General features: G+C 40.8%; 1 protein-coding gene across 2 annotated transcripts in view; it reads left to right on the plus strand.

The window, feature by feature from the left end:
* Positions 1–12,330, plus strand: part of LOC146392467 (neuronal acetylcholine receptor subunit alpha-3-like) — a 28,189-nt gene that overhangs the window by 8,029 nt on the left and 7,830 nt on the right. The window contains exons 2-6 of one of the 2 annotated variants that reach the window (XM_084948106.1): positions 5,120–5,259; positions 5,363–5,407; positions 5,503–5,612; positions 5,935–6,142; positions 7,702–8,715. In XM_084948106.1, the coding sequence (XP_084804232.1) occupies positions 5,120–5,259; positions 5,363–5,407; positions 5,503–5,612; positions 5,935–6,142; positions 7,702–8,715 (1,517 nt within the window). The remainder of the gene's footprint in view (positions 1–5,119; positions 5,260–5,362; positions 5,408–5,502; positions 5,613–5,934; positions 6,143–7,701; positions 8,716–12,330) is intronic. The other variant, XM_084948114.1, reaches the window with a different exon arrangement.

Raw genomic sequence — 12,330 nt, forward strand, 5'->3', positions numbered from 1 at the left:
AGTCGAAATTTTGAATTACTAACTTGAAATTTCAAGTTAGTAATTCAAAACTCAAGATACTTAACTAAAATTTTCTTTACCCATGGGAACATTTTTTCAGTGGTAGAGTGCCAAACCTTTGTTTGAACCGTATGAAACAATAGAAGCGTATCTGAAATGTGAGTGTTTGTATAAATAATACAAAGTCCATAGGTGATTGAATGAGTGAGACCTGTAGTAAGAAATCAATCTGAGTGCTCAAATGAGTAGAAAGGTAAATTATAGGTACCTTTCCATTTCAGGTTTGAGATTGAAGATTCTTTATTTGTCACATGATTAGTTATACAAGTACAACATGCAGTGAAATGTATCCTGACATGCTCCTCGACTTAGCAAACCGAGAGGGAACATTATATACATTAAGTGAATATATACAGGAGGACATTATGTGCAGTAAGTAGCATTATATGCAGCAATTAAGTGAATTATGTACATAAAATTAATTAAATTAAATAGACAATCTGGAAATTTTAAATTGAAAATCTGAAAAATGTACATTGCGCAAATGGGTGTTAAAGTGTCTAGAAGAGTCAGTCTGGGATGTGTTAGGAATAAGTCCTGTCTCTGTCACTTATCGATGCTGTGGGAGGGTGGGGGTGCATGTTCTGGTTTAGGACCTGGATGGCTTGGGGAAAGAAGCTCCTCTTGTTCTTGCTCGGATGGTGCGGAACCTTCTGCCTCTGCACCCACTCCACTGGAGCTCCGTTGATGATAATAGGCTTGTAGTATCTGTGCTGACTCCTTCTGAATTCCACCACCAGCTCCTTAGTCTTTCCGACGTTCAGCTGGAGGTGGTTATCCTGGCACCACGATGCCAGATCATCATTTACCATCCTCACTTACCAGACCAGTGGTTCTCAGTGTTTTTAGATTACCTTTTAATATTAGCTTAGCTCACTTGGCACCTCCTCAAACCCCTTCCCCCAAAGAGTACTACAGAACAGGTATCGATAATGAAAACAACTGAGTCAGACTGCAGTGTAAATGAGGCCACACAGAGCCGTTAGTCTGACCGTAATGGTGTTTTGCTTAACCAGAAAGATAAGAAGCAGCTATAATCCATGTATAAGATAATAAAACTTTACAAAACTGTTGTGTTGAAAATAAAAAAGTCACAGCCGTTACTTTTGGAAGCAACCTCACATCCCCCCAAAATTTAATCCTTATGCTGACTCTCAGGGAAAAGCAGTAAAAGCTGTGTATAATCAACTGACATGTTAGTGCAAAGGTTATAATTAACTTCCTCTAAACTAAGGCTTCTTAACATCTTCAGTGCCAGAACAAATAAAGGGAATTAGAGGAGTGAATGTGCCATTGGAGGAAGAGGAAAAATATATTGGCTTCATTTTTTTTTTGTCACAAGGAACAAAAGGTCCAATTAACTGGCTGATTATAATTGCCCTGGTTTTCCCTCAGCCAATTAGAGGCTTAAACAAGGTTCTGAGAGTGCAACGAATTAGGGAGCAGTGGGCAGTTTTTAAGGCAGGTACAGAGAGCAGAAATTACACAAGTGTCCCCAGAGAAAGTTCTTTTCATTAAGCTTTAAGACTTAGATCGCCTCTGCCACTGACCTCAGAAAACTTCAGCGGTTTTGAAGTCACTACATAATTTTCAGCTTCTTACCCACTTAACAGGGAAGCATGATCTTAAGAACAAAAATCAACCACACTACTGTGGAATAAAATCAGCTGTAGCCATGTTAACAGGCTCTTTTAAGTCCCCCCCCCCCCTTTAACACACACGCCTAAAAGGGGAATCTGCTGTGATTCACCCAGAGTAGAAGAGCACCCCAACAATCTTAACTCTGTAGTGTGTGTTTTTGCTCCAAGTGTGCTATACTGCGCAAACAGGAGAGACTGATTAGCAAAATGTGTAACAGCTGTGCCAACCGGTCACACCTGGCACTGCCCTCTTGATTGCAGCCGAGATAACCGCTCCCCACCATCGGTTTTCTGTTGTCTTTTTCCATTTTACTGCCTTAGATTGTTTTGGTAACACTGGCTTTATGAGTAAAGGTAATCCTGATCCTGAGTTTGATGGAAGCAAAGAAGTCGATATCATTTTAGCGTGTAAGCTGAGCCTGCCAGGGAAATTTGTGTTTAGCATCTAAGGTTGGAAAAAAAAAGTATTAGGCTTCAAAAGTGTTTACTGATTTAGATTTTAACCTTTTAGACTCACAAAGAAACTAACTTGGGCTAAATTCTCTGAAAATGTATTTATTCCTGTAGATTTTGTAAGCAAATGAGCTCGTCTCCCAAAATGAAAAAAAAAAACTGACGCTAAACTGAGAAGTCTGAACCATATTCATCTAAGTGTGCTCCCTGTTGTAATAAATGCAAGAACAGCTTTATGACTTCACTTTATGGGTTGTTATTATGAAATATTTGTTCTGCCACACAGGTTCTTCAAGAATGTGCTATATTAAAGTGATACCCTCACTGAAAGTCAATTTTTATTTAAGATGATTGTGTTGGGTATTGTGTGGTGTGAGTACATACGAGCCATATGAAAATAATAATAATTAACTAAGCACCCTGGGAAATAGAGGAGCGCTTGCTTCAGAGCAAACCACTGGTTTATTCTGCTTCTGCTCCATCTGAACTCAAATCATGTCAGTTCAGTTTAGCTTAGTTTAGCCAGTTTAGTAGCCTTGTATCAGTTTATATCTGAAATACACATTTGCTTGATGGTGCATGTTTCTGGTCGCAGTTTCTGTTACAGCTTGGTAATAAGCTGGTAAAATTGATATCATGCCATTACTTTAAAATCTGTGTTATCGAGTAAAAGGGCAGAAACTACAGGTAATAATGTGGAAACAAGCATAAGCTTATGAGGTTAAACCAATTAGTAATAGTCTAGTAATATTTTGGGAACAATATGACAATGTGCTAAAGATTAAATGATAAAATCTGTGTATTCAAATTTTTTATGAGGTGACTACTTTTTGTATTCACCTGATAATAACAGTGTACACTGGTTGATGCTTTAATATATTAGGATACTGCTGTCATAATTTTGGAACAGCAATTTGTGTCAGATTTTCTGCCAGAGGTTTCTTCCTGTTAAAAGGGAGTTTCTCCTTCCCACCGTTGCACCTCACTTTTGCTCATAGGAGGTCATATGATTGTTGGGGTTTTTTCTGTTTTCTCTGTATTATTGATTTCAGGGTCTTTATCTTACAATATAAAGTGCCTTGAGGCAACTGTTGTTGTAACTTGGTGCTATGTAAATAAAATAGATTTGAATTGAACTGATTTGAGTTACCTGTTTTTTGAGACACGTCTGCAGTCAAGGGAAACCTGGTCCAACATACCTAACAGACTGCCTGCTGCACTTCACTTAACTTCCAAAAATACATTTATTTGTCAAGTGTTGGTGCTCATTCTCCATGACTTAATTGCTTATGATAGAAGGAAGCCAAATAATTCAAAGAATAGGGAGCAGCAGTAAATCTGATAAAGGTCAAGCACTGAAACTCCAGAAATAAACTTGATTTTGCAAAACAGACTGCTTGGAGTTTTGGATAGGTTTAAAACGTGACACGAATAACACACTGATGACCAAAAACATGAAAAAAAGCATCAAAATAAGAAACCAAAGCAGTTTTCTGTGTTTTTTTTTTTTTTAGAGAGGAAACAGATTCAGACAGAAAGCGTCCCATTAAAGGTCGATGTTTTATTTAGTTGTTTTCAAGGAAACAAACCTTTTCGGTGAATATGGCTATTTGCGTGTATATGGGTCCTACTTGAATACATTCAGACCCATCTCTAAAATGCAGTTCACTAAGTGCAGGTTTAATGGTTTCTTAGTAGACTGAAAAATGTGTCCGGCATTTCATGACTGGGAAGCTGTGATGCATGAGGTTGGCCTTGCTTTAGCATTTATTATTTAAGGGTTTTCAGCCTGAACAAAATTAAACAGTTCAAAATTTAAGGGTATAGAAGGCCAACCACAGGCATCCTGTGTTTAGTTAACCAAGGTAAAAAAAAAAAAGGGTAGCAGGGGATAAAGAAACATGACAAAGAGCAGGTGAAAAAAAGTCTGGAATGGAAGCATTTCTGTAGTTATGAATAGATGTGAGGAAGCTCATTGAAGCCACTAGAAGAGTGTTTCTGAGGGCTTGCTGGTAGCGTGAGTGCCTGCTGTCCCGTGCGAGGCAACATTTTCTGCTTGGACAGGCGTGGGCCTGCATGTGCCATCCCAAGCACCAGCGTTACAAGTGGCAGCTTTCCACAGTATGACCTTCAGTCCAGACTTAGACACACTTACACGTCTGCAGACACTTTGGCCAAAGACACATCATTCTGTTTTGCTTAAAGCCTCTTGTGCTTGCAGATTTTCTGCAAGCTTTTAGGCTTTAATGAGACTATGTAAACATACAACTGAACTAACACACTTTGATCATTTGTAGCCCTCTATCCTGTCATTGAATAAACAGCTTAAAAATGACTGAAAGTCAAACTGAAAGCCCCAGTGCTGTGAAGACTGGTGCATAGATTTACCTTTTTTGCTCATCACTGTCAGAAGTACAATGAAGGTGAATGGAAGTTGATTTGTGATGCTTAACTTTAGCAAACTGCTGCAAACATATTTCCCTACATGTATCCGCATGGCTAGATACCTCCAGGTGTGAGTCCTTTAATAAAGCTGTAGGTGGATGTGTTGTTTGGTCTGTCTGCAGTAACCGTATAATGAAAGTGGGGAAATGTTGAAGCTATTCTGAGTAATATGGATTTATTGTGAAAGCTCACATGTATTGTTTGCATTTTGTCTCCTTCACACTTTATTTTTTTCTTACTTTATCACTCGCCGGTGAATTAAACCCTTGATATGACCACCTTCAGGACACAGGCGTTTTTTATGTTTCTATAGTGTTTGCTTTAGAAGACATTAATGTTAATCCTTCTGAGTGACTGACCTTTTAGTTACATTGAAGTCAAGTTCAGTTTGCTAGCAGCGCCGGACAATGCCTACATATCAGCTCACTAAATGTGAAGCGACAGTTTCCCCCCTTATTTCCCTGGTAATAACTTATCATCTTTTCATTTCATTATTAACATCTCCATCCTATTTTTTTTAGTCTGTTTTTCATCTAAGGCAGAGGACAGATTATTTCGAAGGTTATTCCGAAGGTACAACCAGTTCATCCGACCAGTAGAGAATGTGTCGGATCCGGTTACTGTTGAATTTGAGGTGTCCATATCTCAGCTTGTCAAAGTGGTAAGAGGGTAAAATCAGTATAACAAATAGGTGTTTGATTAAAATAAATAAATAATAAGGCTCGTCTATCTTTGACGTCAAATTTCCCCGTTTATCTTTTCAGGATGAGGTGAACCAAATAATGGAAACCAACCTGTGGCTGAGACATGTGAGTGACAGTCACGAGCTTTGTTTTTATCTGTTCTTTTGTTACTTGTGGATTTTGTTAAGATCTTATTGTTTTAATCCCTGCTCGTCTTTCAGGTATGGAACGATTACAAATTGAGATGGACCCCCTCTGAGTTTGATGGGATTGAGTTCATACGAGTTCCGTCCAACAAAATTTGGAGGCCAGACATAGTTTTGTACAACAAGTAAGTGTTAGAGCATAGATGCTAAGCGGTTGTTACACTGAGGATTTTATTTTGTTTTCCGTCTATTCATTATCTGAGAAATCTAGATGTCTGTATTGGGCTATTTTATGTTATTTTCTCTTTTGCTTATGAAGATACATTTTCACATCAAAAGCAACCACACACAGTAGATATGCACACCCTGTGTACTTCTCTAACACAATTTGCGTTCACTTGCTAGCAGTACCCTCTTGTCATTGCCTAGCGGTGTTAAAACTGTAATCAACTACTAATTTCAAACATATCTGTTAATTATATGTATTTTGGCCTTTTTCTCTCACAGTGCTGTAGGTGATTTCCTTGTGGAAGACAAGACCAAGGCTCTGCTAAAATTTGATGGAACGATCACCTGGGTCCCTCCAGCTATTTTTAAATCCTCCTGTCCCATGGACATCACCTACTTCCCTTTTGACTACCAGAATTGCTCCATGAAGTTTGGTTCCTGGACCTACGACAAGGCCAAGATTGATCTGGTGCTCATTGGCTCAAAGGTGAGAAGGACCAACTGGGGTGAAAGGAAATAGATCCCTGCAGTTACGTCATTAAGAAATCTCTGTCAGTTTTATTTATTTATTTGTTTTTAGCATTTTTATGCATCATTATTGAGAAGAATTATTTAGCACTGCACAGTAGTAAGTGCTTATATCTTCCAACTTGCTTAGATTGCTTCATTTTTTATGTTTGCCTTCCTCCTCTTTATTCAGTCCATTAGGTAAGTATCCTTAATGCACTTTCATTCTAAGAGATGACAGTTGCACAACAAAGCAACACTTACTTGCAATGTTACACTATATTGCCAAAAGTATTCATCCAAATCATTGAATTCAGGTGTTCCGATCACTTCCATGGCCACAGGTATATAAAATCAAGCACCCAGGCATGCAGACTGCTTCTACAAATGTTGGGTCACTCTCAGGAGCTCAGTGAATTCCAGTGTTGTGCTATGATAGGATGCCACCTTTACAACAAGTCCAGTTGTGAAATATCCTCGCTACTAAATATTCCACAATCAGCTGTTATATTATAACACAATGGAAGTGACTGGAAACGACAGACATTCAGCTATGAGGTGGTAGGCCACGTGAAATCACAGCGCGGGATCAGCAAATGCTGAGGTGCATAATGCACTGGGGTTGCCAGCTTTCTGCAGCGTCAATAGCTACAGACCTTCAAACTTCATGTTGCCTTCAGATTAGTTTAAGAACAGTAAGTAGAGAGCATCATAGAATGAATTTGGCCACGCGGGTGCATCAAAGCCTTACTTCATCAAGCGCAATGCAAAGCAATGTATGCAGTGGTGTGAAGCGCGCCACCACTGAACTCTAGAGCAGTGGAGGTGTGTCCTCTGGATCGATCATCTGGCTATCCGATGGACGAGTCTGGGTTTGGCGATTTCCAGGAGAATGTTACTCATCTCACTACATTGTACCAAGAGTCTTGACTTCAACCTGACAAAACACCTCTGGGATGAATTAGAGCAGAAACTGTGAGCCAGGCCTTCTTGTCCAACATTGGTGTCTTTGTAAGAATGGTCAAAAATTTCCATAAACATGATTTCCTTGTGGAAAGCCTTCTCTGAAGAGTTGAAGCTGTTACAGCTGCAAAGGGTCACCTGACATCATGTTAAACCCTATGCATTAAGAAAGGAATATTACTCAATTTCATACGCATGTGACGGCAGATGAGCGAATGCTTTTGCCAGTACATTGCAGCTTAGACTTTGGATAGTCTGAATTAGAAAGTTAACTTTTTTTTGTTGAGAAGCAGTTGGAAATTTTATACATGTGTTTGTTGTCTTTCTTTCAGATAAACATTACTATGTGTTTTTACCTGAAATTCAGAATGTGATGGATTGGGGTGGCCATTGGGGTGGCCATTGTCAAAGGGAAGACTGATGATGAACTTATTACAATGTTAAAATTGACAAATGTATTTAAATAGATTATTTTAATAAGGAAGACAGATTCAGTTCTCTTTAAATGAACTTGTTTTAAACTTTTAAATATAATATTTTTTTCTAAAAACAGCTTTCACATTTACACTTCACCAGGTGAACCTAAAAGATTTCTGGGAAAGTGGAGAGTGGGAGATTATTGACGCTCCAGGATACAAGCATGACATCAAGTATAACTGCTGCGAAGAGATCTACCCTGACATCACCTACTCCTTCTACATCCGCCGCCTGCCTCTCTTCTACACCATCAATCTCATCATCCCTTGCCTCCTCATCTCCTTCCTAACAGTGTTGGTCTTCTACCTCCCGTCTGATTGTGGGGAGAAAGTTACCCTGTGTATCTCTGTCCTTCTCTCCCTCACTGTGTTCCTGCTGGTCATCACTGAAACCATCCCTTCAACATCTCTTGTCATCCCCCTGATTGGCGAGTATCTCCTCTTCACCATGATTTTTGTCACACTCAGCATTGTCATCACTGTCTTTGTGCTGAATGTTCACTACCGCACACCTATGACTCACACAATGCCCGAGTGGGTGAGGGCTGTGTTCCTTGGCGTGCTGCCCAGAGTAATGCTGATGAGGCGTCCTATTGACCAGGGCTGCTCCTCACCTGCCAGAATTACAGGAGGGACGGGAGGAGGAAGCAGTGGTGGAAGCAAGAAAAGAAAAAACAGTATAGGAGCAACAAGTAGCTCAGGAAGTGTAAGTGTTGGAGGCATAACTGGGGGTGTAGCCTGTCCGCCGCTGGAAAGCGGTGCAGGAGGAGGAGGGGGTACGTCCTCAGCTGGTGGCTCAATGAACTGTGTGGAGTATGGTGAGATGAACCGTGACATGAAACGGGACATGAACAGAAGGTTCCCCTACAGAGGCAAAGAGGTACCGACTCCTGTCCCACCGCCAATGGTGCCACCACCACCACCTCCTCCCCAGCCACCTCAGACTCAGGGGCCCCAGGAGTCAGAGCTGCCCAAGCTGCCGAGGCCCATCAATGCTTCATCGCCGGTAAACGCTGTCGTCGCCTTTTCTGTGGTGTCTCCCGAAATCAAGCAGGCCATTGAGAGCGTAAAGTACATCGCAGAGAACATGAGGACTCGTAACAAAGCCAAAGAGGTATGCAATGTGGAAAACACAATTTTATTTATTTCAATATACTTTGCAAATTGATATAAGTTATACTATATAGACAAAGTACTGGCCCACTTCTCTTTGAGTGTAGTGCTGTAATAGGATACCAACATTCAACAAGTCAGTTTGGCAAATTTATTTCCTCCTAGATGTTCTTCAGTCAACTGTGAGGCAGTCTTGCAAAGTACAAGCATTTAAGAACCACACTCAGCCATGAAGATAAGACCAACTTAAGATACAGAGCACTATTGCCAAGTGCTGAAGCACCATCCATTTACAATGTATAAATGGATGGACGGTACTTAAATATCGCCTTTCTACTCAATTTGAGCACTCAAAGTGCATTCGCCAAATTGCACACATTAATACAGTGCTTTTATTTATAGTTAAGCACTTTTTGTCCAGCACATATCGATGGATGCAACAGGGGAAGCTCAGTCCAGTTGGTCCATGTGTTAATATATGAACATGTGGACAAAATACTGAGCTGGGGGGGGGGGTGGCAATCCACCAACCTCCTAGTTGGTAGACAATCTCCTCCAGCCCAGCACCCAAAAAATGTGTTTATAATGCATAAAAGTCACCAAGACTCTGCTGATTTAATAACTGATGTTAACATCAGCACAAAAACTGTGTGCGGAGAGCTTCTCATTGTAGGTTTCCAAGGCTGAGTGGCTGCTGTAGGTGTGCTTTGTTGATGGTCCATTACTTTGTCTGTATAGTGTATAGCAGGGGTAGGCAACCTTTCTGATGATGAGTGCCATCTGAAATTTCCTCAGAAGTCAAATTGATTGCATTAGCAATAAATTTAATAATGCTCTATATTAACAGTTACACACTATATAGAACAACTTTATAGAATTATATTCATTCGCAGATGTTGGCAGCTATCAGCGAATAGTTATCAGCTATTTTCAAACAAAAAAATAAAAAGACACTTTTTATCCATAACAAGAACTCCATAACAACAAATGAACTGTACAACAGAAAATGCAAATGCTATTTATGGTCTCCTCACAACGATGATAAGAAAAATAAACTGGGCCAAAATGGCATGTTTGTTAATACAGGGTGGGCCATTTATATGGATACACCGTAATAAAATGGGAATGGTTGGTGATATTAAAGTCCTGTTTGTGGCACATTAGTATATGTGAGGGGGCAAACTCCTCAAGATGGGTGGTGACCATGGTGGCCATTTAGAAGTCGGCCATCTTGGATACAACTTTTGTTTTTTCAATAGGAAGAGGGCCATGTGACACATCAAACTTATTGGTAATGTCACAAGAAAAACAATGATGTGCTTGGTTTCAACGTAACTTTATTCTTTCATGAGTTATTTACAAGTTTCTGACCACTTATAAAATGTGTTCAATAGGGATGGGTACCGGTATCCGGTGCCATGATGACATAAACGGTAGTAACCAGACCGAAAAGCAGCGCACATTTCGGTGCTTTATTTCGGTGCTTTTTTTTCCCCTGAGATGTGATACACTTTGAATTCTAGCCAATCATTTTACGTTTCCGAGGATAGTAGGCGGGTCCAGGTACATCCGTTCTTTTAGAGCAGAGCTACAGATTAAAAATGCCCAAGGCGAAGCGGTCAAAAGTCTGGCTGTACTTCACAGCAAAAGATGCAAACTCAGCAGCCTGCAACAAGTGCTTTAAGGTGATACTGTGATACTGTGATACACCTCAAATCCGATGAAACACTGGGCGACGCTTAGCGTTTGTTTTTAAAAGCCGAAAAATGTGCCGTATTTGATAGCTTGCTGCGAGACCTCACACCGAGCGCATCTACTGCGGGTGTGGTGCCTGTTATCGGACCCGGAGTTAGCAACATCCCCCAAAAACCCGAAGAGGAGAGTCCTGGCCCCTAGCCCTGCCAGTGTAGCAGAAATGATGACGGATGATGATGGCAGCAGCAGTCGTTCTTCTCTGCGTGAGTAGCTTAATGTTGTTCGTGTATAATTTACGTTGAGTAGGCTAACCACGTTATTAAATTAATGCATGTAAGGTGAACTAGCAAACACCGTAGTAGTTACATGCAGCTGTCTTCTTGTTTGATGGCAGATACTCCCTTCACCCTGGCAAAAAAGGCTAAAATGACCAAAGAAAAAGTGGAAAACAGCTAAACATGAGAGGTTTTTGGAGAAAGTTTGTGTTTTTTCCATTGTTTAAGCACTGCTTCCAGCCAAGAGTGATAACATATATGCCCTATAGCTGCAGAAAAGCCTAACATTGTTATCTTTTTACAAAAAAAACAGCTGAACATGAGAGGTTTTTGGACAAATTTTGTGTTCTCCATTCTTTAAGTACCGGTTTGAGCACCGTTTAAGCACCGGCACCGTTTCAAAAGTACCGGTTTGGCACCGGTATCGGATAAAACCTAAACGATACCCATCCCTAGTTTTCAATGTGCTGCCCATTGTGTTGGATTGTCAATGCAACCCTCTTCTCCCACTCTTCACACACTGATAGCAACACCGCAGGAGAAATGCCAGCACAGGCATCCAGTATCCGTAGTTTCAGGTGCTGCACATCTCGTATCTTCACACCATAGACAATTGCCTTCAGATGACCCCAAAGATAAAAGTCTAAGGGGGTCAGATCGGGAGACCTTGGGGGCCATTCAACTGGCCCATGACGACCAATCCACTTTCCACCTGGCACCCATAATGCGGTGGTGCACCATCTTGCTGGAAAAACTCAGGGAACGTGCCAGCTTCAGTGCATAAAGAGGGAAACGCATCATCATGTAGCAATTTCAAATATCCAGTGGCCTTGAGGTTTCCATTGATGAAGAATGGACCCACTATCGTTTTACCCCATATACCACACCAAACCATCACTTTTGTTGTTCCAACAGTCTTGGAGGGATCCATCCAGTGTGGGTTAGTGTCAGACCAATAGCGGTGGTTTTGTTTGTTAACTTCACCATTCACATAAAAGTTTGCCTCATCACTGAACAAAATCTTCTGCGTGAACTGAGGGTCCTGTTCCAATTTTTGTTTTGCCCATTCTGCAAATTTTGTGCGCCGATCTGGGTCATCCTCGTTAACATGCTGCAGCAGCTGGAGTTTGTAAGGGTGCCATCTGTGAGTAGCTAATATCCGCCAAAGGGACGTTCAACTAATGCCACTCTCCAGTGACATGCGGCGAGTGCTACGCTGTGGGCTTTTGCTGAATGAAGCTAGGACAGCCACTGATGTTTCTTCATTAGTGACAGTTTTCTTGCGTCCACATTTTGGCAAATCCAACACTGAACCAGTTTCACGAAACTTAGCAAGCAGTTTGCTAACTGTAGCATGGGAGATGGGTGGTCTCGTAGGGTGTCTTGCATTGAAATCTGCTGCAATGACCCAGTTACTGCGTTCACCAGATATCAACACAATTTCGATCCGCTCCTCACGTGTTAACCTCTTCGACATGTCAATGGCTGTGAACAGAGAAACTTGTAAATAACTCATGAAAGAATAAAGTTACGTTGAAACCAAGCACACCATTGTTTTTCTTGTGTTGTGACAGTGACGTACACTGTCTTGTTAGTATATGTAAAATGTATATTTCTATACATTTTACGTCAGATAAAAACTTTGG

This window comes from Perissodus microlepis, chromosome 2 (genome assembly GCF_051167445.1).
Source record: "Perissodus microlepis isolate ML-2025 ecotype Zambia chromosome 2, ASM5116744v1, whole genome shotgun sequence".
NCBI lineage: Eukaryota > Metazoa > Chordata > Actinopteri > Cichliformes > Cichlidae > Perissodus > Perissodus microlepis.